General features: G+C 44.8%; 1 protein-coding gene across 1 annotated transcript in view; it reads left to right on the top strand.

Annotated features, from left to right (window-relative positions):
• Positions 1-24,581, top strand: part of IDUA (alpha-L-iduronidase) — an 87,991-nt gene that overhangs the window by 49,093 nt on the left and 14,317 nt on the right. Inside the window, exons 3-10 of the mRNA XM_084628034.1 lie at positions 11,045-11,127; positions 11,748-11,855; positions 16,180-16,275; positions 16,908-17,110; positions 18,413-18,592; positions 20,800-21,016; positions 21,808-22,020; positions 22,712-22,833. Coding sequence (XP_084484160.1) covers positions 11,045-11,127; positions 11,748-11,855; positions 16,180-16,275; positions 16,908-17,110; positions 18,413-18,592; positions 20,800-21,016; positions 21,808-22,020; positions 22,712-22,833 — 1,222 coding nt within the window. The remainder of the gene's footprint in view (positions 1-11,044; positions 11,128-11,747; positions 11,856-16,179; positions 16,276-16,907; positions 17,111-18,412; positions 18,593-20,799; positions 21,017-21,807; positions 22,021-22,711; positions 22,834-24,581) is intronic.

Consider the following 24,581-nt stretch of genomic DNA (forward strand, 5'->3'; position numbering starts at 1 on the left):
TGATTTATGACTTGAGGGGTATAGTAAAGGTCAGTAATGCTGATTTCAAAGGGGAATAAACTGTGTGATATGTTAATGAACATTGGCTTCTGTTTTAGCTCATTAAGAAAGACCTTGGCTCAATGCCCAATTTTCAGATGGTTTATGGAAAAGGCAGGAGTTTTGAAGAAGGAGTAGTAGTTATTGCCTTTTTAAGGGGCACCCTCACTTGTTTCTAAAATGCAGAAGATTTGTTCTGCTCCTTTGTTTCACATGTATCATGCTGGTCATTTGTATGGAGAGATGAAATGTGATAGGCCATCACAACAGGGAGGCTGGACATAGGATCACCGTATAGCATGTCTTGCACCTACCAGCTGCGTGATGCCCCTTGTTCTTTGCAGGATTAGCTCATTCTGTCAGCAACGGGGGCCTAATTATATGCAACCAAGGCCCCATTCTGCCCTCTGATACAGGCACAGCTCCCATTGAAGTGTGTGGCAGGGTGTCTGTATATCTGAGCACCAAAGGTTCTGCTGGGTGTTAAACATCTAACTTTTTCTTCCAAATTCAAGTGAACGAAGATGTTAAGTCTTCAGCTGACAACTGAAATTACTTCCTCGGAGCCTGATCCATATTTAGTGTTAATGGAAAATAATCAGAAGATGATTTACTGGGGTTGGGTTGTTTTCAGTACAAGTACAGTACGACTGAGGCTTGCAATTATATTTAAGACTACAGGTTAAAGGGAGAATCCTATCTGCAGAAGAACCGAGAAACAGCACAACCTGTGCAATTCCTGTAGCAAAGTGGTCGTCATGGGATTAACTGAGTTACCCAGAGTACTAGGGGATGGACCTATGCTCTTACCCTTCCCTCTTTCAGATTTTGTCAGGGGGAATTTACACACACACAGTTTGTGATGCATCTGGATAAAGCAGGAAGCTCCCAGCCTGCAGTCCTGTGAGTTGATAAAGTGGATGCGGTTCAGAGAAGAGCCACAGGAATGATTAAAGGATGAGAAAACATACCTTATAGTGATAGACTCAAATAGCTCAATCTATTTAGCTTAACAAAGAGAAGATTAAGGGGTGACTTGGTCACAGTACATAAGAATCTACCTAGGGAACAAATATGTAACAATAGGCTGTTCAGTCTAGCAGAGACAGGTCTAACATGACCCATATGGCTGGAAGTTGAAGCTAGACAAGTTCAGTCTGGAAATAAGATGTGCATTTTTAACGATGCGAGTAGTTAACCACTGGAACAGTTTACCAAGGGTTGGGGTAAATTCTTCATCACTGACCATTTTTAAATCAAGATTGGGTGTTTTTCTAAAAAATCTGTTCTAGGAATTACTTTGAGGAAGTACAGGAGGCCAGACTAGATGGTCACAGCGGTCCCTTTTGGCTTGGGAATCTGAGTAGTGTGTTATTTTTGTTGCACTGAGTGATCCCTTTACAAAAGTTCCTCTGTGCACTGAGGAAGGGGCAGGACTCAGGAGCCCACACAGGGGCTCTGCGCTGCTCCACAGGCAATCACAGGTGCCACGATTCATGGGGATTTTGGAGGAGGAGCAAGGCCTGTGGATCTGCTACTGCTCAAACAGTGTCAGCTGTTGCCCAGAATAACTGGCTATACTGCATGTAGCAGCAGAGATGACAAGCAACATGTGCAGCCAGCCTGGTGCCAGTGCGTGCAACTCCTTTGAGTTAAGATGAGCTGCACTTGTGGTCAGCAGTTCAGAATGGAATCCTTTACCCATTAAATAAACCCTTTGCCCCTTTCAATGCATACTGTTACTCATTAATACCATCTCTTCCTTAAATCTACTCTGCAGCAGATTTTCATGCCCACTCACAGCTGAAGGAGTTATCGACTTACAAGGCACGTGGAACAAAACCCTCCCAGCAAGGGCTGAAGAAACAGCCCTCCAAAGAGTGGACATTGATAAGATGCTGCACCCATTCCAGGCTCTTGGACCAGTTCCCCAAAGTACAGAGTTCCTTGGGATTTACTGTCAACGGGAGCTTTGAGTGCTCAGCAGAACAGGGCCCTCTTGGAGCCAACAAGTGATTAGTAAATGCCTGAACTTTAAACCTGCCCAAGTTAACTCCTAATAGCAACCAAAAATAGAGTTAGGGTCTTGGAAGGCAATCAGCAGGCCTAATGGAAAAAAATAAACATATTAACTCAGTCTCTGCAGAGCTCTTGACCTTCCTCCTGAAATTCAGCAAGACAGCACCCAGGGTTTTCCTAGCCCACGTGCCTCCTGTAACTCCCTCCAGACTTGGATAATGTGCTTTCTCTATTAAGGTGATTGAAACTGGTAAACTCAGCAGTAGAAGAAGTTGAGCGGGAATGGGATATTATACTCTCACATCCTTTCAGTGAACACTCCAAGAAGTACCCTCTCCAACAAATCTGCAAAGACATGGACTCATAACCTGTTACCTTCTGCTAGTCTCCAGGTTGTTTGGAGATATATTATTAGGTGTCTCACCCCCCAGTGGAATAGACACTGTTTGGGATTCCTACAGTTTCCACAAATGCATCATGACTTGACAAAGAACTGATCAATTCCTTGGGGTGCCAGCTACAATGATGTCCTTCAAGACCATTTACAGCAGCAGGTGTTCACTTCTGTGGCAGCATTTATTAACCTACATATTAATGTTTTATCAAAACTACAGCCATTGCAAAGTGTCCCAGTGTTTGAGGACAGTAATGTTATTTCATTGAGGGTGAGGAAGATACAGCTCAGACCATAGTACCATTATAAATGTCAGTGAGAAGCAGGTGTCGTTTCTGCACAACCACACAAGTGTTGACACTTAAAGGGCCAGATTGTGAAGATGAAGTACTCTCACTGACAAGTAACTGCTTATTAATGGGAGTAGGTTGCCTAATCTGCCTCCAGATGAGTCAAGGTTCTGTTAATGCAGTTGACAAGCAGAAATAAATACAGAAAGGTTTCCATCTATATGCAAAAAGAAGAGGAGTACTTGTGGCACCTTAGAGACTAACCAATTTATTTGAGCATAAGCTTTTGTGAGCTACAGCTCACTTCATTGGATGCATCCTCTGAAACCTGTCATCTGTACGCATGCAGCATCACTGAAATGCAGCCACTTCTCTAGTGGATGGCAGCAGACAACTGCTTAAGAGGGAAGACAAGGGGATGCTTTGGCAACACATTCATATTCCTGGAATCTCTAATGTGCCTGCAAAGGAAACAGGGACTTGGTTTTTTTTACAATGTATACTGTTTGAATTAGACCCCTGAAGTCAGAAGGACACACTTCTGTTTTATTGTTTGAACTGTGTTGTCAGGTTTTTGCATGAAAGTAAAGTTAATCATTGTTATACTTGCTGACTGCGTGTAAGCAAATATTTCAGTAGGACGCAAGGCATAACTGGAAACATCATCAATGGATCTTAGTGAGCAGATCTAATCTTTGCAACAGTCGAGTTCAGGTTTGGACCTTGACTGTCAGACTTAATTTTTGTACCTGAATGCAAGTCAAAGGTGGTCCTGCACTGGTGAGGTCTCAGCTGGAGTACTGTGTCTGTTTTTGGGCACCACACTTTAAGAAAGATGTGGACAAACTGGAGAGGATCCAGAGGGGAGCAACAAAAATGATAAAAGGTTTAGAAAACCTGACCTAGGAGGAAAGGTTTAAAAAAGGGCATGGTTAGTCTTGACAAAGAAGACTGAGAATATAAGAGCTGCCATACTGGGTCATAATGGTCCATCTTGCCCAGTATCCTATCTCCAGCAGTGGCCCATGCCAAAGCTGCAGGGGGAGTGTACAGAACAGGGCAATCATGTAGTGATTCACCCCAGCAGTCAGAGGTTTGGGGTCACCCTGGCATGGGGTTGTGTCCCTGCCCATCTTGGCCAATAGCCATTGATAGACTGATCCTCCAGGAATTTGTCCAGTTCGTTTTTGAACCCAGTTATGCTCCTGGCTGTCACAAGATTCCATGGCAATGAGTTCCACAGGTTAACTTGGGCTTGTGTGAAAAAGTACTTCCTCCTGTTTGTATTAAACCTGCTATTAATTTCATCAGGTGACCCCCAGTTTTTGTATTGCGTGAAAGAGAAAATAAAATTTCTTTATTCACTTTTTTCCACACCATTCATGATTTTATAGACCTCTTTCACGTCCCCTCTTATTCATCTCTTTTCTAAGCTGAACAGCCCTAATCTTTTTAGTCTCTCCTCATACGGAAGCCGTTCCAGACCCTTGATGATTTATGTTGCCCTTCTCTGAAACTTTTCCAGTTCTACTCTGTCCTTTTTGAGATGGGGTTACCAGAACTGGACACAATATTCAAGCTGCAGGCATATCATGGGTTTATAGTGGCATTATGATATTTGCCACTTCACTGTTCACCCCCTTTTCCAGATCATTAATGAATATGTTGAACAGCACAGGTTCCAGTACAGATCCTTGGGTGCGGGGGCACTATTCATTTCTCTCCATTAGGAAAGCTGACCATTTATTCCTATCTTTCAACTAGTTACTGATCTGTGAGAGGACCATCCCTCTTACCCCAAATGTAGACAAGTTGGAGAGAGTCCAGCGGAGGGCAATGAAAATGATTATAGGGGGCTGGGACACATGACTTACAAGGAGAAGCTGAGGGAACTAGGGTTATTTAGTCTGCAGAAGAGAAGAGTGAGGTGGGATTTGATAGCAGCCTTCAACTACCTGAAGAGGGGTTCCAAAGAGGATGGAGCTTGGCTGTTCTCAGTGGTGACAGATGACAGAACAAGGAGCAATGGTCTCAAGTTGCATTGGGGGAGCTCTAAGTTGGATATTAGGAAATACTATTTCACTAGGAGGGTGGTGAAGTACTGGAATGGGTTACCTAGGGAGGTGGTGGAGTCTCCATCCTTAGAGGTTTTTAAGGTCCGGCTTGACAAAGCCCTGGTTGGGATGATTTAGTTGGGGTTGGTCCTGCTTTGAGCAGGGGGCTGGACTAGATGACCTCCTGAGGTCTTCTCCAACCCTAATCTTCTATGATTCTATGATCCCATTGTGACGGGTTGGATCACAGAAACCCCCTTGGGGCTGCCAACTGATGTGCCAAAACTACTTCTGCCCCTGCTTTCCCTGCCAGCTTGGGACTCCAGCACCCTGTGTTGCTGAGCCAGACATGCCAGTCTGCTCCAACACAGACCCAGGGTCTGAACCACGTGCCCCAAAGTTGCAGACTTAACTGAAAGCAACTTAAGAAGTGATCCTGTCTTTGACACTCAGATGCCCAATTCCCAATGGGGTCCAAACCCCAAATAAATCCGCTTTACCCTGTATATAGCTTATACAGGTAAACTCATAAATTGTTTGCCCTCTATAACACTGATAGAGAGATACGCACAGCTGTTTGCCCCCCCGCTCCCCCCCGGTACTAATACATACTCTGGGTTAATTAATAAGTAAAAAGTGATTTTATTAAATACAGAAAGTAGGATTTAAGTGGTTCCAAGTAGTAACAGACCGAACAAAGTGAATTACCAAGCAAAATAAAATAAAACACGAAAGACTAAGTCTAGTACTGTAATAAAACTGAATACAGATAAAAACCTCACCAGTTCCAGTAAGCTTCTTTTTACAGACTAGTCTCCTGCTAGTCTGGGTCCAGAAATCACTCTCACCCCCTGTAGTTACTGTCCTTTGTTCCAGTTTCTTTCAGGTGTCCTTGGGGGTGGAGAGGCTCTCTCTTTAGCCAGCTGAAGACAAAATGGAGGAGTCTCCCAGGGGTTTAAATACACTTTCTCCTGTGGGTGGACACCCCACCCCACTCCTCCCGCTGACTAGAATCCAGCATCAAAATGGAGTTTTGGAGTCACATGGGCAAGTCACATATTCATGTATGAGTTTCTTACCAGCCAAGCCACATTCCTGGGAAAGCTCAGATGTGGACTGGCGTCTTCAAGATCCATTGTCCGTTAAGTGCTTCTTGATTGGGCATTTAACTTGCACATTCCTTTCTCAAGAACAGGTTTCAGAGTAACAGCCGTGTTAGTCTGTATTCGCAAAAAGAAAAGGAGTACTTGTGGCACCTTAGAGACGAACCAATTTATTTGAGCATGAGCTTTCGTGAGCTACAGCTCACTTCATCAGATGCATCCAATGAAGTGAGCTGTAGCTCACGAAAGCTCATGCTCAAATAAATTGGTTCGTCTCTAAGGTGCCACAAGTACTCCTTTTCTTTCTCAAGAAGCTGACCAAATGCTTACAAAGGCTACTTAAAAATCAAGCCAGTACACACCCAATATTCATAACTTGGAACACAAAAATAATACATGCATACAAATAGGATTAGTAGATTCAGTAGATCATAACCTTTACAGAGATATGTTACATGGCATATGTAGCATAAAACATATTCTAGTTATGTCATATATATATATATATATATTCATAAGCATATTTCCATAAAGCCTTATGGGGGGAGGCCGTCACACCCATGACTGCTTACTTTGCATAAGAGCCTTTGGTGAGGGACCTTGTCAAAGGCTTTCTGAAAATCCAAGTACACTGAGAGGAAAGTGATCAGGAACAGTCAGCATGGATTCACCAAGGGCAAGTCATGCCTGACTAATCTAATTGCCTTCTGTGACGAGATAACTGGTTCTGTGGATGAAGGGAAAGCAGTGGACGTGTTGTTCCTTGACTTTAGCAAAGCTTTTGACACTGTCTCCCACAGTATTCTTGTCAGCAAGCTAAAGAAGTATGGGCTGGATGAATGCACTATAAGGTGGGTAGAAAGTTGGCTAGTTTGTCGGGCTCAACGGGTAGTGATCAATGGCTCCATGTCTAGTTGGCAGCTGGTATCAAGCGGAGTGCCCTAAGGGTCAGTCCTGGGGCCAGTTTTGTTCAATATCTTCATAAATGATCTGGAGGATGGCGTGGATTGCACCCTCAGCAAGTTTGCAGACGACACTAAACTGGGAGGAGTGGTAGATACGCTGGAGGGTAGGGATAGGATACAGAGGGCCCTAGACAAATTGGAGGATTGGGCCAAAAGAAATGTGATGAGGTTCAACAAGGACAAGTGCAGAGTCCTGCACTTAGGACGGAAGAATCCAATGCAGCGCTACAGACTAGGGACCGAATGGCTCGGCAGCAGTTCTGCAGAAAAGGACCTAGGGGGTTACAGTGGGCGAGAAGCTGGATATGAGTCAACAGTGTGCCCTTGTTGCCAAGAAGGCCAATGGCATTTTGGGATGTATAAGTAGGGGCATTGCCAGCAGATCGAGGGACGTGATCGTCCCCCTCTATTCGACATTGGTGAGGCCTCATCTGGAGTACTGTGTCCAGTTTTGGGCCCCACACTACAAGAAGGATGTGGAAAAATTGGAGAGAGTCCAGCGGAGGGCAACAAAAATGATTAGGGGTCTGGAACACATGACTTATGAGGAGAGGCTGAGGGAACTGGGATTGTTTAGTCTACAGAAGAGAAGAATGAGGGGGGATTTGATAGCTGCTTTCAACTACCTGAAAGGTGGTTCCAAAGAGGATGGATCTAGACTATTCTCAGTGGTAGTGGATGACAGGACAAGGAGTAATGGTCTCAAGTTGTAGTGAGGGAAATTTAGGTTGGATATTAGGAAAAACTTTTTCACTAGGAGGGTGGTGAAACACTGGAATGCGTTACCTAGGGAGGTGGTGGAATCTCCTTCCTTAGAAGTTTTTAAGGTCAGGCTTGACAAAGCCCTGGCTGGGATGATTTAATTGGGGATCGGTCCTGCTTTGAGCAGGGGGGTTGGACTAGATGACCTCCTGAGGTCCCTTCTAACCCTGATATTCTATGATTCTATATCCACTGGATCCCCCTTGGCTACATGCTTGTTGTCTCTCTCAAAAAACTCAAATAGATTGGTGAGGCAGGACTTCCCTTTACAAGAGGTGCAATGACTCTTTCCCAAACAGTCATGTTTATGTGTGTCTGATAATTCTGGTCTTTACTATAGTTTCCACCAATCTGAGGTGGGACCTGGCAACTGTCTTCAAATATGTTAACAGCTGTAATAAAGAGGACAATAATCAATTGTTTTCCATGTCCACTGAAGGTAGGATAAGTAGTAAAGGGCTTAATCTGCAGCAAGATTTAGGTTAGATATTAGGAAAAACTTTCTAACGGTAAGGATTGTTAAGTACAGGAATGCGCTTCCAAAGGAGGTTGGGGAATTCCTGTCACTGGGGAAGTTTAAGAACAGCTTAGACAAACACCCGTCAGGGACGGTCTAGCTATACTTGGTCCTGCCTCAGCATGGGGGACTGGACGAGGTCCCATCTAATGCTACATGTCTGTGATTCTATACTGACAGTCCTGGTTCCTCTTCAGGTCACCAACATTCTGGTCTTTCTTCTCTAGGTAGTTTTATAAATCCTCTTAGTTCATGCACTGCTCCAGGATCACTAAACTTACAGGCTCTCCAATCAAATCTGCCCCATAAAGGAGAGCAGTTAAAGAAAAAAGGCAGAAGTTCCATCTCACAATTTCCCCTGCTACATGATTTAAAGTATCCAACACTGGATTCCCTGTCATGTTTACCACTTTTTGCCTTGCATTTCCACCCACTACACTCATTTCTTGCACTGTGATCAATCCCTAAATGGTTAATTAACTAGTTATTCTGAATATGGTATGAATCAATTTGTCCACATGCAGGTCTTATGCCAAGGAAACAATAAATTACATTTTCAGAATATTGTTACATAGGATTATAGTTATTCTTTTTTTGGACAATTGGTATGTGCCAGAACAACCAAGTGGAGATATTGTTATTAAAAACCTCCACGAATTTAAAAATCAAGTTTCAAATTTACCAAAGACAAATGTCAGGACTAAATATTCAGCCTCCAGGCAAAACAAAACAAAAAATAACCAATGCACATATACGCCTGGGCATATTTTGCACATGAACATGAAAAATGTTGTTAGCGAGTGTTAATTTACACCTGCAAAATTAATTGGGACAAATTGATTTTGTGGGGCAAATTATAATCCTTATGTGCAAGTGTTCAGATTGGGGTGCTGGCTCAGGTAAGGAACTGCCAATGCTTGCCGAGTGTTGTGCACATATAAGGAGGTGTAAAGTGGTCACGGCTGTCCCTCCTTCCATCTGGGAGGGAGGCCACGCCCCCTTGCTACAAGTCCTCTGGACAAGCACAATTCACAGGGGAATTAGCATCGGGTTCTCTGCCACTCAGTGGGGTAATCCAGTACTGAGTCTAGGAGCCCCAGTCCTCTGACTGGACAGGGCACCAAACAGGGGGCTCTAGCCTACAGTCAGGGTAGAACAGGAGTGTCCACAAGCCCCGGGCCTCCAGCAGAGCAAGGCAGCAAGCAGTGAATGGCTCTGGCCAGTATTCAGGACAGAGAAGCTAAGGAATCTATTAACCCAGGCCCTCGAACAGGGCGGGCAGCAAAGTCAGGAAGTTCTGGCCTGTACTCAGGACAGTGTAGTAACCAGTCTGTTTGCCCAGGCCCTCAAACAGGGCGGGGTAGCAAATAGTCAAGGGTCCTGGCTCTGGTGGACCACTGACAAACGCAGACTTCTTGGCCTGTGGTGGGGTGGCAGGGGTTGGGGGACTTGGGCCCACCCAACTCCACTGCGTCCAGCCCAGGTCAGCGGGGAAATCCAGCTGCAATTCACTGTCCAGCTGTCAGTAACACAACTGAACTATACTCAGCTCCCCATGGCTACTTCCTACACTCCTGTTTGAGGGCGGGTACCTGGGTCCCAGGGTTGTCATCCGTCTCGCTGGGGTAAACGGCTAATGGCAGCCCCAGCAGTGGGTGAGAGATGTTCTTCTCTGACAGCTCCTCTCTAACTGAGCTGGAGGGCTGGCCTTTTATATTTCTGGTGCCTGTCCCACCCTTCTGGCCGTGCGGGCATGGGTGTCCCGGCTCTGCCCACCAGGGGGGGCTCATGCTGTCCCTCCGTCTGTCTCCAAGGGAGGCCACGCCCCCTCGCTACAGGAGGTTAGAAGGATACTCATCCAAAAATTTGGCCCTAGATGTAAGTTGGGAATGGCTTTTATGGCAGTCTTACACCCATGCTGTATGTGGAAAATATTAAAGGCTGTTAAAATTGGAACACAGTTACTGTAGGTGTGTGCTTCCACAGGTTTAGGAAAGACTTTCTCATTTACCCAGCAAATATATTTATTAATCCTCAGCTGTGCTAAAAGCAATGAAGAATCCAGCTAAACAACCAGAGCAAGAACTAAAATCATGAGAATTAAAGTTAGGCATATAGTCATTTTGGACCAGGGATGTACTAGGCAACTGGTTGGTGGCCGCAAGAAAGCAAATGGAGTGGAGAAAATCTTGGTAAAGCTGCTTTGTACGTGGGTAAGAAATTGGTGATTCAAATAACACAGGGTCCAAATGAAAGCATGGGTAAAAAGCCCATGATCTCTCACCCGATCTGCTGTGTTGCTTATGTTCCTTCCTCTGGGAGATGAAAATGCCATGGGCTGGGCAAGGAAAAGCCTGTGCTTAGATGCTATAGACATCTATCACTTTACAAGAAAAAAATCTCATATGTAAATCCTTTAGAAGTACCATACTGGTCCTGTGTGCCAGAAGGGAATGGGCATCTTACCCACACGTAATACAGCCTTCTTTATACTGGAGCCACATGCTATCTTTGTTAGAATAATCACATTATGGCAAAACTTTTAAAATCAGAATAAAAAATAACGTATGTATTTCTAAACAACTGAAATGTTGCTGTGAATTATATAACTAAAGCAGTTGATCTATTTGAGACAAAGGTTTTGTTTATATTAAGTATAAAAGTGATACAGTTTCATTATTATACAAATGCTGTTAGTTGTTTTCCTGTAGCACCTAGGGATCAACCAAAAACAGGGCCCTGCACCATTGTGTCACATGCTATATGAACAGTAATACAGTTGCTGGCCAGAAGAATTTACAATCAAAATTTATATGCTTTGTCATGTGAATATTTTAGTCTCTCTTGCTTACTTTAGCTATTTTCTTTGTTTTGTATCTTTAAATTGCCTATATTCTTTAGAGTGACAAATGGAAAACTTCACTACAACTTTACCAGTCTGGATAACTTGATGGATCTTCTCTGGAAAAACAAACTCATTCCAGGTAAAGACAGCTTTTTCCTGGTCAGTTAAACATGTTGGATCAAATGTACAATCGTCAGACTAAACAGCTTTTGCTAGAGCAGATTTTGGTCCAAAATTAGTTCTCTTCTACTTACATTTGATTCCCATTTATGTAAATGGAAATTCTGCACACAGAACTGGGAATAATGTAAAGCAGCACATAAGTGCTTTGCTTGTAAGTGCTTTGGCATTAATCTGAGACTTCTGAACTGGAAGCTGTGATCAACTCTCTCCTCACTGAAATACACTCAAGAAAGGACCAAAGAGGACACGTTCCTAAACTCATCTTGCTTTCACTACCCCTATACAACTATACACACCTCCAATACCTCTAAGTCACACTCCAATTCATAACCTGAGGTGGTAACGCCTAAGACTGTTGGCAAGCAATGAGTTTGAACGACCTCAAGTCCAAAGTAACTATTTGTGTGGAATTAGCGTGTGGCATCAGGAAAGGTAGCCCATTTAATGTAACTAATTTCCTGTGTCTTTTGTAGTTTCAGATTCTTAAGTGTCAATAAGACTCAATGACTTCCTTAGCTAATCAAAAGTAAACCAGTTCATGAAAATGGGGAGTTAGACTTCTTGTGTTTATTTAAGGATTTGAATTGATGGGAAGCCTTTCAGGATACTTTACAGATTTTGAAGACAAAAAACAGGTTATAAGATGGAGGAGCCTAATTGCACTTCTGGCCAAGAGATACATAGGTGAGTTATTAAATAATCATTGTTTAATAATCAGTCCTTTATTCTTCCAAAGTTCTATGGTTTATACTTGATTTCAGGATGCATTAGCAGCAATTGGGTGAATGGGAGAGGTTTGAGTGGGTTTATTTAAGCAATACCAATTCTTGAACTCAATTTTGGAAAAAGCTTCATAGAAGGGTGAGTGACTGAAACATCTTGAAACAAGTCATGGAGCTCACTACATTTAAGTTTCTGCCCATTGAGTGAGGAGTTCTAATTGAGGCTGAGAATTATTTGCCCAGTTCCACTTCTTATCCTTTTTTAGTTTCATTTTCACCACTCAACATTAGACAATACAACACTAAAAACAACTAATACAGTGTTTAGCCCAATAAAAAATTAGGCTAAGCCAAACTGTGTAGGCTGAAATCATGAGGATTAGCACTTCTCCAGTGCTGTTCACCCACAGCTCAACGCGCTGTACAAATAATGAACCTCTTAAGTCTCTCACATCCCTGGGAAGTAGATAAAATAATTACCCCCATTTTGCAGATGGATGAACTGAGGTACCAACAAGTTAAGTGACATGCTCAGGGTCACACTGGAAGTCAATGACAATGTCAGGAATGAGAATAGAAGAAGGGATGGATTTTCAAGACTGACCAGAAAGTGACATGATTTAGCAAAGTCCTGGTCAGGAGAGAAGAAGAGGGGCATCTAAGAGAACAAGGCTGCAAGGGTAGTTGTAGTTTATAGCAGATAGCAAGCCTTTGAATAGTAGCCCTCTCAGTCTTTGCTTCGGGAGCCACCAGAACTGTGCCAGGGCAGCCGTGTGTTTAGGCATTGCACGTTGTATATATGTAGTGAACATGATCGTTTGGATCCACTATGGCCGTACGTTGGTTGTGTAAAGGGAAAGATAGACAACAGTGCTTGACAGGAAGAAAGCTTATGTTGATAGCCACAGAGAATGAGCAAAAGATAAGCTACTTTTTAGTCACAAAAAGAAAAGGAGTACTAGTGGCACCTTAGCCCTGGTCTACACTAGGACTTTAGGTCGAATTTAGCAATGTTAAATCGATGTAAACCTGCACCCGTCCACACGATGAAGCCCTTTATTTCGACTTAAAGGGCTCTTAAAATCGATTTCCTTACTCCACCCCTGACAAGTGGATTAGTGCTTAAATCGGCCTTGCTGGGTCGAAATTGGGGTACTGTGGACACAATTCGACGGTATTGGCCTCCAGGAGCTATCCCAGAGTGCTCCATTGTGACCACTCTGGACAGCACTCTCAACTCAGATGCACTGGGCTACCTTGGTAGTCATCCCCCTATTTGTGTGATGAATGAATAAAGAATGCATGAATGTGAAGCAACAATGACTTTATTGCCTCTGCGAGCGGTGATCGAAGGGAGGAGGGGCGGGTGGTTAGCTTACAGGGAAGTAGAGTGAACCAAGGGGCGGGGGGTTTCATCAAGGAGAAACAAACAGAACTTTCACACCGTAGCCTGGCCAGTCATGAAACTGGTTTTCAAAGCTTCTCTGATGCGTACCGTGCCCTCCTGTGCTCTTCTAACCGCCCTGGTGTCTGGCTGCGCGTAACCAGCAGCCAGGCGATTTGCCTCAACCTCCCACCCCGCCATAAACGTCTCCCCCTTACTCTCACAGATATTGTGGAGCACACAGCAAGCAGTAATAACAGTGGGAATATTGGTTTCGCTGAGGTCTAAGCGAGTCAGTAAACTGCGCCAGCGCACCTTTAAACATCCAAATGCAAATTCTACCACCATTCTGCACTTGCTCAGCGTGTAGCTGAACAGCTCCTGACTACTGTCCAGGCTGCCTGTGTACGGCTTCATGAGCCATGGCATTAAGGGGTAGGCTGGGTCCCCAAGGATAACTATAGGCATTTCAACATCCCCAACAGTTATTTTCTGGTCTGGGAATAAAGTCCCTTCCTGCAGCTTTTGAAACAGACCAGAGTTCCTGAAGATGCGAGCGTCATGTACCTTTCCCAGCCGTCCCACGTTGATGTTGGTGAAACGTCCCTTGTGATCCATCAGAGCTTGCAGCACTATTGAAAAGTACCCCTGGTGGTTTATGTACTCGCCAGCTTGGTGCTCCGGTGCCAAGATAGGGATATGGATTCCGTCTATGGCCCCACCACAGTTAGGGAATCTCATTGCAGCAAAGCCATCCACTATGACCTGCACATTTCCCAGGGTCACTACTCTTGATATTAGCAGATCTTTGATTGCGTGGGTTACTTGCATCACAGCAGCCCCCACAGTAGATTTGCCCATTCCAAATTGATTCCCAACTGACCGGTAGCTGTCTGGCGTTGCAAGCTTCCACAGGGCTATCGCCACTCGCTTCTCAACTGTGAGGGCTGCTCTCATCTTGGTATTCATGCACTTCAGGGCAGGGGAAAGCAAGTCACAAAGTTCCATGAAAGTGCCCTTTCGCATGCGAAAGTTTCACAGCCACTGGGAATCGTCCCAGACCTGCAACACTATGCGGTCCACCAGTCTGTGCTTGTTTCCCGAGCCCAGAATCGGCGTTCCACAGCACGAACCTGCCCCATTAGCACCATGATGCATGCATTGGCAGGGCCCATGCTTTCAGAGAAATCTGTGTCCATGTCCTGATCACTCACGTGACCGCGCTGATGTCGCCTCCTCACCCAGTATTGCTCTGCCAGGTTCTGGTGCTGCATATACTGCTGGATAATGTGTGTGGTGTTTAATGTGCTCCTAATTGCCAAAGTGAGCTGAGCGGGCTCCATGCTTGCCTTGGTATGGCGTCCGCACAGAAAAAAGGCGTGGAACGATTGTCTGCCGTTGCTCTGACGGAGGGAGGGGCAACTGACGACATGGCTTACAGGGTTGGCTTACAGGGAATTAAAATCAACAAAGGGGGTGTCTTTACATCAAGGAGTATTTCAGGCAGGACTTCACGGAGGGTTCCAATAAGAAATGGTGCACCTAAGTAATTGTTCTTATTGGAACAAGCAGGTTGGTCTGGCCTCTGATTGATACATGGCTAGATTTACCTCACTGCACCTTCTCTGTGAGTGACTGCAGTGTGACCTAGAGGAATGAGTCCCCTAGACAGGGGAGGGGGGGGAAGCAAATGAGTACAAAACAAATCTGGTCTATTTCTTGTTTTGATCCACTCCATCTATCTTTTACATCTTTGGCTGGCAGCAGACGGTGCAGAAGGACTGCAAGCCATCCACATCTCATGGCTGCTCGGCAGAAGATGGTACAGTACGACTGCTAGCCATCCTCATCTCTTGCCTGCCTGGCAGAAGATGGTACAATACGACTGCTAGCAATCCTCATCTCTTGCCTGCCTGGCAGAAGATGGTACAGTAGGACTGCTAGCAATCTGTATCGCCTGCCTGCTCACCATAAGATGGTTCAATAGGACTGACTGCAGGACCAAAGAGAATGACCTGGTCAAGTCACTCCAAATTTAGTCCCTGCACACATGTCTGCCCAGGCGCTCCTGGCCGATGTGGCCAGGAGCACCTCGGACATGACGATGACGGCTACCAGTCGTACTGTACCGTCTGCTGCCACAAGGCAATGGGTTGATGCTGCTGTGTAGCAATGCAGTACCACATCTGCCAGTACCCAGGAGACATACGGTGACGGTTACCTGAGCGGGCTCCATGCTTGCCGTGGTATGGCGTCTGCACAGGTAAGTCAGGAAAAAAGGCGCAAAACAATTGTCTGCCCTTGCTTTCATGGAGGGAGGGAGGCACCGGGGGCCTGACGATATGTACCCAGAACCACCCGCGACAATGTTTTAGCCCCATCAGGCATTGGGATCTCAACCCAGAATTCCAATGGGCAGCGGAGACTGCGGGAACTGTGGGATAGCTACCCACAGTGCAACACTCCAGAAGTCGACTCTAGCCTCGGTACTGTGGAAGCACTCCGCCGAGTTAATGCACTTAATGCACTTAGAGCATTTTCTGTGGGGACACACACACTCGAATATATAAAACCGATTTCTAAAAAACCGACTTCTATAAATTCGACCTAATTTCGTAGTGTAGACATACCCTTAGAGACTAACCAATTTATTTGAGCATAAGCTTTTGTGAGCTACAGCTCACTACAGAGCTCAAATTCAGCGACTTGAGCCAGGCCGTTGAGCCAGCCATGGAATACTACAGCCGTTGAAATCCATGGTAGCTGCACAGGCACTTCAAAGGGCAGAATTTAATCCACTATGTTTGGAAGACTACAGGTTGGTCTTGGAGCTCTATCCCTGAATTATTCATTGCCACATGGAAGTGTACTGTGCAGTAATGAAAGGTAGTTTCATCTGCAGATAAATATGGATTGGAACATGTTGCCAAGTGGAATTTTGAAACTTGGAATGAGCCAGATCATCATGACTTCGATAATGTGTCAATGAGTGTCAAAGGTAAGTTTGTTTCTTTTGACCTTGATTTAACTCATGTGGGGTGGAATAGGGTAGGGGCAGGTGGGGTGATAAATAATAGGGTATATACAGGTATATTCTGTTTTATAAGGGATTGGCCCTGGGTGTGATCCACATAACGTCCATTAATAGCATTCCTGCCCTGAATTTCATAAAGTCTCAGGTTAGACTTTAACATGAGAGAAAACAGAAATGAGGGTGGGGAATGGGGAGTAAGGGCGACACCAATACAACCATGTTTTTCATTGTTTGGTTATAAACTAAAGTTGTGCTATGAAGTTTTTTTTTCTGCTTTAAAGCCATGTGTTTTAATAGATATGTGCCTTGATAGCTTGCCCAGGCAAAATCCTTTAAAGGAGCTTCCTGTTGCCAAGACTCTATGAAACCAAGGGAGGGGACTTCGAGACCCCTGTTGTGATCAGTAATGGAGAGAGAAAGTGGAAAAAGGTGACTTCAAACACATCGTATGCTGTTAGTTGTGCGTACTTTCTAATTGCTCACAGCCCGCTGCAGCAATATGAGGACTAACCATACTCTTCGGTAATTTGAATCAAGACACCATTATAATTTTAAGCTGTAACCATCTACTGTATACATAATTGTTCTGACTCTAGGGTTTCTCAATTATTACGATGCATGCTCAGAAGGGTTAAGAGAAGCTAGTTCTTTACTGAAATTTGGAGGCCCGGGAGATTCTTTCCATCCATTCCCAAAGTCACCCATCTGCTGGAGTCTTCTACATCACTGCTACAATGGAACCAACTTCTTCACTGGAGCAACTGGTGTGAGGTTGGACTACATAGCCCTACATAAGAAGGTCAGTCCAAGGCTTCTAACTGTTTAATAAAGAAAAGTGTACATGAGAGTATTTCTTAATCCAATGACAGGTTTCAGAGTAGCAGCCGTGTTAGTCTGTATCCGCAAAAAGAAAAGGAGTACTTGTGGCACCTTGGAGACTAACAAATTTATTTGAGCATAAGCTTTCTGTAGCTCATGAAAGCTTATGCTCGAATAAATTTGTTAGTCTCCAAGGTGCCACAAGTACTCCTTTTCTTCTTAATCCAATGTATTGCTACGGTTGACTGTGCAGCCCCTCTGGTTTATAAACTTCACTTTCAGAATTCGGCTCTGCCCGTAATGGAGTACGTAACCATAACAATTCCAGAGTGTTCTAATAGACAAACCTCCTTCCAAGCTGAATGCTTCCATGTCTAGTGTCCACTTGAAAACAGCTTTTCCGCCACTTTCACAGGTGGGAGAGTGGGGGAAAATAAACAATTTTCCCCTTTAAAATAATAGTCTTGACCACCTGTCAACAGTCTAGTGCCTGAGCAGATAGACTAGAAATGTTAAAGTTGACAGGCAAGTTGTGGTGATCTCTTTTATTGGACCAGCTTCTGATGGTGAGAGAGACCAGCTTTCGAGCCACGCAGATCTCTTCTTCAGACCCAATAAAAGATATTACCTCACTCACTTTGTCTCTCTAATAGCCTGGGACCGACACAGCTACAACAACACTGCACACAAATCTGACAGGGACATACGTGCTTGTGCTCTGTCTTACAGAGCAGAGGTTCTCAAACTGGGGGGCAGGCCCTCCTGGGGGGGCACAGAATGTATTCGAGGGGAGGGGGAGCGTGAGAAGCTTTAGGGGGAAAAAACCTTACTGCACACATTTAACCCACAGCAATGAATAATTAGCAAAGCTGACTCCCCCAGCCATACCAGGGCCTTAGATGGTGCTGTGCATTTTGATGGATTTCTGTTAAGCTTGCATAGCATTATACAAAATCGTTGCCATCTGTACGTTAATCCATTTGCTATGATGCGGTGTGCATATTTATTTGTAAACAAATGGACCATAATCGCAATTTTGATTTTGTTCTTATTACAATGAATCGTTGGTTCTGTTTGAATCAGTGCTTCACTGTTTTTAATATTTAGTGAGAGCTGCATGTTGATTTTTTTTAATCAATATATGTACTTGTGGGGGCAATAAACAACTACAGACACAAAGAAGGGGGGCCTAATCAAATAAGTTTGAGAACCACTGTTCAGAATACCATACATGACACTTTGCTTCCTCACTTTGCATGAAATGGGATTCCTGTTGTTACAGGGAGCTGGAAGTTCTCTTCACATCTTAGAGCAAGAAACAGAAGCAATGGAACAAATTCAGAAGTTGTTCCCAAATTTCACCTCGATTCCTATATACAATGATGAAGCAGACCCACTGGTTGGATGGTCAGTTCCACAAACGTGGAGAGCTGATGTGACCTATGCAGCCATGGTGGTGAAGGTAACTCAATGCTCACTTAGTGTCTTCACCTAATAAGCTAATCTGCAGAGCAAGTGTGTTGCCAAAAGAACGTTTTATTAGGTTTCTGGATGGACTTCAGGAAAAAATTACAAGCCAAATCCTGAAGTTTGAATGCTCTCACACCAGGGTGTCAGGTGCTTTAACTTCACAGCTTTAGTTAATTCATCTTCCCGTTCCCAAGTGTCTCTGAAGAAAACAGCCCTATGAAAACTCCTCCTCCTATGAGAACTGGAGAATGTGCGGGGGACACTGTTACCGTGAATCCTACTGCATGATTGGCTAAACTCACTTTCCCTCATTCCCTGTAATAGGCTCGCCACTATCTTCTTGCGGTGCATTATACACCTGCAACTGTACAAAATCATCCTTTCCCAGAAAGCCCTAAGCACCATTAACATCCTCCTTGACTGCTTAATGCAGTAGTTCTTGGGCTTTGGGTGAGGTCTCTGCACAGAGGGCTGACATGACCTCATTATTACTGCCCGCACCAAGGGTCAGACCATGCAATGGGCATATGGCCCTTAGTTAGGGGGGCAGTGCAGAGCTAGGTAACCATGGAGGCAACTGCAATGCTGGGGAAGAGACCACCTCCTCCTGGGAGCATGCCAGTTATACCAACCTGTGAATGTTCCCTGTGGTATCTGCTGAACCATACCCTCACATTTGGAGAGGAGATATGAGCAACTTGATGGATCTTTCTAAGTCCCTGCAAAGCCCATGGGAGTATTGACCCAAAAAATTGACTGGGTTTGCACACTTGGATGTGCACAAACCTCTAAGTGTGAGCTGGCACATCTCATTTCTCAAATACTTCCTGTCTGTGGTATGCTTGTGATGGACAGAGACAAGCTTTCAGGCTAACACAGAGCCCTTCTTCTGGTCTGGGAAAGGTTATTTAGCGTAAGTAGTTAACACCTTTCAATCTGTTCCACCTTGTATTTAGCAGTGTCACTGAGTACCTTGCCCAGACCTGAAGAAGAGCTCTGTGTAAACTCGAAAGTTCATCTCTGTCACCAACAGAAGCTGGGCCACTAAAAGATATTATCGTGTCTCTCTAATATCCTGGGACCAACACGGCTATGGCTACACTGTATACTTGTGATAGCTTTATCACTGCTTATGTCGTACCAATTTTTGCTGACTCTTTAAAGAAAGTGAATCCCCTCTCAGCCTCTTCACAGGCTCCTTATTATTGCCTTGCAAAAAGTGTAAACATTTGGGAGATTTGCCTGCAGAACCCTTCACATTTCTGCTCTGGCCTACACTTTTGATCTGTCTCCTTGTTGCATTGGTCGCCATTTTACAGAGAAATAAAAGGGGCGTGCCCAAGGTCACTCAGCAAGGAATTGGAACCGGGCCAAAGTCTGCACTTTGTTATGCCCATGTAAATCCAAAGCAATTCCACCAAGATCAGTGGAGTTATTTCATACTGTTTGGGTGTAAGCCCAGAGTGCTAGTCCAATACTTGGACCATAAGGCTACCTCTTGTATTGCAATTAATAGTATACGTGGTCCATTAATGAATGATCCTAATCACTGTCCCAATTATTATAATTGGTGAAACGGTAAGGGCAAAATGCTGCTAACTTCTTATACATGCAGTACAATGAGGTCACTAATGAAACATTATTTTGACAGAAAATGCAGAAATCACATCTCTAGTGACAGCTCTTTACATAAGTACTCTAATAATTCCATCCTCTGGACACTTAAGACAACTTCCTGAGGAAGTGTGTGTCAACCTTCACTATTAATAAAAGATAGGTTTCAGAGTAGCTTTGCTTTGATCTTTGAACTTTGAACTTGAACTTTGATCCCCCGGAGCGTGCAGCCCTGCCCCCCCCCCCCCCCCGAGCGCTGCTTTACCGCGTTATATCCGAATTTGTGTTATATCGGGTCGCGTTATATCGGGGTAGAGATGTAGTTCTGTAGCTTCACTACAATATCCAAATGAAGCTAGGGTGCTCTACTCCGCTGTTTTCAGCGGGTAAACGAATGCACGGAAATGAGTTAAAGTGGTCCCCGACAGAACCAGCCCATCATGTAGAACTGCCGCAGGATCATGTATGCTGAATATGCAGTTCAACAGAAACAAGACTGTTGGTTTTAAAATAGGAATCTATTCGTTAGAGTGTTGGCAAGAAGTGGTTTTTCCCCAGCATGATGGCCAGTTTTTCGCTTTACAGGTAATCATCCAACATCAAAATCTGCTCATTTCCAAAACCAACAACACTATCAACTACACTTTACTGAGTAATGACAATGCTTTCATGAACTATCATCCCCATTACTTCACCCAGAGAACACTGACTGCCCGATTTCAGATGAACAACACAAAGCCACCTCATGTCCAGATGGTGAGGAAGCCTGTGCTCACTGTAATGGGATTGCTGGCACTGCTAGGTATGGTAAATATTTGTTTTAAGTCACTAAATGCCAATCCCCAGTCACGTGCAAGTTACATGCTTAAAATCTATCAACAAGTCATCTACTCCATCTTCCTGCGAAAGCAGGGTTATTCCCTCCTCCACATTTACTAGCAATTTGTCCAGTCCAGTTGTATGTGTCACAAGGAATGGTGCTTCCACCCCTCTCCCTGGGAGATTAACAGTCTTGGTGTCAGGCTGTTTTCCTGACAGTCTGTTATCCCTCTAAATTGATCCTATTGCTTCTGTTTATACCCCATATGCCACCTCGGTCAGTACCTTTCCTTTTACCTTTTGTGGACTGGTATCCCCCTGGGCCAGGTCCATTCAAGCTATATTTCTCTTTAATAAGCTCTCCGGCCTCTCAGTTCTTCTGAGCTCCTGCCAAGGTGTTAATCTAGGCCCTGATTCTCTTAGATACACGCTTAAGTCTTATTGACTTAAAACTATTATTAGGCATGTAGTACCTAAAGGCCAAACAGGTTGGCAGACCACCGAGGTGCTGTACAGACACAGTAAATGAGATTTATGCACATGTTGCAGTGCTTTGCAGAACCAGGGCTGTATTTCCAGAGCTGAACACCATGGGCAGTTTCAGTTATGCCAAGGTAAATCCAGTGACTTCACCAGTGCTACTTCAAATTCATGCTGGTATCACCAAGTAATCTACAGCTCAGCCCGCATATAGACAGTTATGAGTTTCACCTCGTCCCAGGTCTACAGCTGGGCTAGTTACCTTTTGTGACAAAAATATATTTTTACTTTCAGGGGAAAACCAAGTTTTTGCAGATATTATCAGCAAAGACGAAAGTGCCGACACCGACACTGTTGGTGTACTAGCCACCGCGCACACTCCTGCTGAGCTACAGCCGTCAGACAGCTGGCAGGCCACCACGCTGATCTACGCTAGTGATGATAACCAGACATCCTCTAACATCAGTGCTGTAACAGTGAACATTACCCATTTCCCCAGGCATGCAGGTAAACGGGCTGTGTGTGGGGATTTGTGTACTGGAGCCCCAGGAAAACGTTCACGTTAAACATTTCCAAAGTGTTCATTTCATAACTGAGGTCACAGCTAGAATTTGTATATTACCAAGCAAATTCCATTTGTGACTAGAAATCTCTCCTTACCTGGCAGCCCCAGATTTTCTGGGGTCTGGGAGCACTGTATTAGGAAAGATTGTGGATCCTGATCCCAGAGTTGGACCTGCCTCCGGTCTTTAAGGGATACTGTGAATTCTACCCTTTCAGAAACTATTCAGCCCAGCTGCCCCTGAGCCAGGTCTTGCTGAGCAAAGAGTTCCCTCCGGGATTGATCACGATGTAATCTAGATATTGAACATTGCACACTGTATAGGATTTGCTGGTGTTGTCTTCAACAGTTGCTACTAGGGTTCAGCACCTGTGAAAGTCAGGACACTTCTATTTAGGAGCCTAGATAGGAATTTAAAAGCATAACATTAAGGACCAAGGCTTGAAAATATTTAGTCTTAAGCACTTGTGAACATTTTACTCCGAGTCTCATTGACTTTCAGTGAGATTCAGGCTCTGAAGTCACTTTTGAAAATTGGGCTTTGGCTCTTAAGTCATTTAAGCACTTTTGAAAGTCTTACCCTTCGTTTTTGAACCCAGATCAGGAGCTTTACATGTTTCCTTTGTGTTTCCAAAGATCTTGTGTATGTGACATACTACCTGGACAACAACCTAACCAATCCCTATTTGGAGTGGAAGAAAGTAGGAAGCCCTGATTTTCCTTCTGTAAAGCAATTCCAACAAATAAGAGATGCTGAGGTATGATGCATATGTGGTAAAAATTGTCAGTGTCAACACACTGTTCATGAACTGGTGACATTATGGCTAAGGAGCCTGATGACTGGTTTATGTTCTGGAGTAGTATTTCTCAAACTGGGGTCCATGGAACTGGGGGTCCCCAAGGGTACTCCAGGGGGTCCGCGGGCTGCACTGATCAACTCCTCCCTTCCCCTCCCTCCATCAACTCCTCCCCTTCTTTCCCAGCACCTCCTGCACGCTGGAAGATTATAGATGCTAAAAGTCCAGCAGCACAGCGCGGCTCAGGCAGGTTACCTGCCTGCCCTGGCTCCACGCTGCTCCTGGAAGCAGCCAGTATGTCCCTGCGCCCCTGGTGGGGGCGGGGGTGGCAGGGGGTCTCCACATGCTTCCCTCGCCCAGAGCGCTGACTCCACAGCTCCCATTGGCCTGCGGGCAGGGGCAGCGCACGGTGATCCCCTGCTCCCCCACACAAACACCTAGGAGCCGTTGCTTTCAGAAGCCATCCAAGGTAAGCGCCACCCGGCAGGAACCCACACTCCAACCCCCTGCCCTATCCCAGAACCCACAACCCGCACCCAAACTCCATCCCAGAACCTGCACCCCCTCCTGCACCCTAACCCCGTGCCCCAGCCTGGTGAAAGTGAGTGAGGGTGGGGGAGAGCGAGTGATGGGGGGAGGGGAGGGGAGGATGGAGTGAGTGGGAGGCGGAAAGAGGTGGGGCAGGGGTGGGGTCTTGGGGAAAGGGGTGGAGTGGGGGGCGGAGCCTGGGGCTGAACAGGGGGTTTGGGGGTCCCAAAAATTTTTTAAATCAAAATGGGGGTCCTCAGGTTGCTAAAGTTTGAGAACCACAGTTCTGGAGGATTATTTAGATACTAAGTTTAGCATGGACTGAGTCATGTGGTTATCACCTCTTTCCTCCTTGATTACCATGATAAGCCTAGACAGGTAGCTGCATTACAGCTTGCTCGAAAGCTTTTCAGACTGCTAAGGGACTGCAGAGATGAGTGGGAACCCTCTTGTTTGTGTCTGCTCTTCGCTGTTTACATTAGATTTTAAATCTAAGTCCATAGTAGTACTGACCAGGGGAAAAATAAAATGTAGGACAAGTCTCAGACAGGTGGCAGTTAGCATGTGCAGCCCTCCAACCACCAGAGATGGGCAATTCAAACACATTTGGCATTGTAGCAGCTTTTACTAAACATTCAGCCTACATATTGCCAAAAGGACAGAATGCAGATCACCAACCTGCCTTACCGATTGTCCCACAGTTTAAGAAGTGACTGCCCTGCCTTGGTCAAGCAGTAACAGATGTTTAAAGCAAGTAATCTCCTCTCTCATTCCTCTGAAAATAAATCCAAACCAGAAAGTGAATGTGACATTTTGGGTGACATCCTGGCACCATTGGAGCCAGTGGCAACTCTCATTGACTTTAATACGGGCTGGGTTTCACCTTTGTGGTTTTTTAATGCCCTATTACAGAGTTTCTCAAGTTTCTGGAGCTGGTAATAATTTACAGATTAAAGAATATCTGCAAACCCTCCCTCAAGACTTCTGATCCCTAACCATGACCAGGCCAAAGGCATGTAACTACCATGCTCTAACTAGCAACTAATTATACAAAATTCATGAAAGAGAAGCATTGTACTTAGTACAATGGAGAAACCTGTCTGGCTGCTGGAAGACAGTGCAGACTGGATTGGCTAAAAAGATTTAAGGAATCTTGATTAACAATCTATGGCAATTCTACA

This window comes from Lepidochelys olivacea (assembly GCF_965140295.1).
Source record: "Lepidochelys olivacea isolate rLepOli2 genome assembly, chromosome: 5".
NCBI lineage: Eukaryota > Metazoa > Chordata > Testudines > Cheloniidae > Lepidochelys > Lepidochelys olivacea.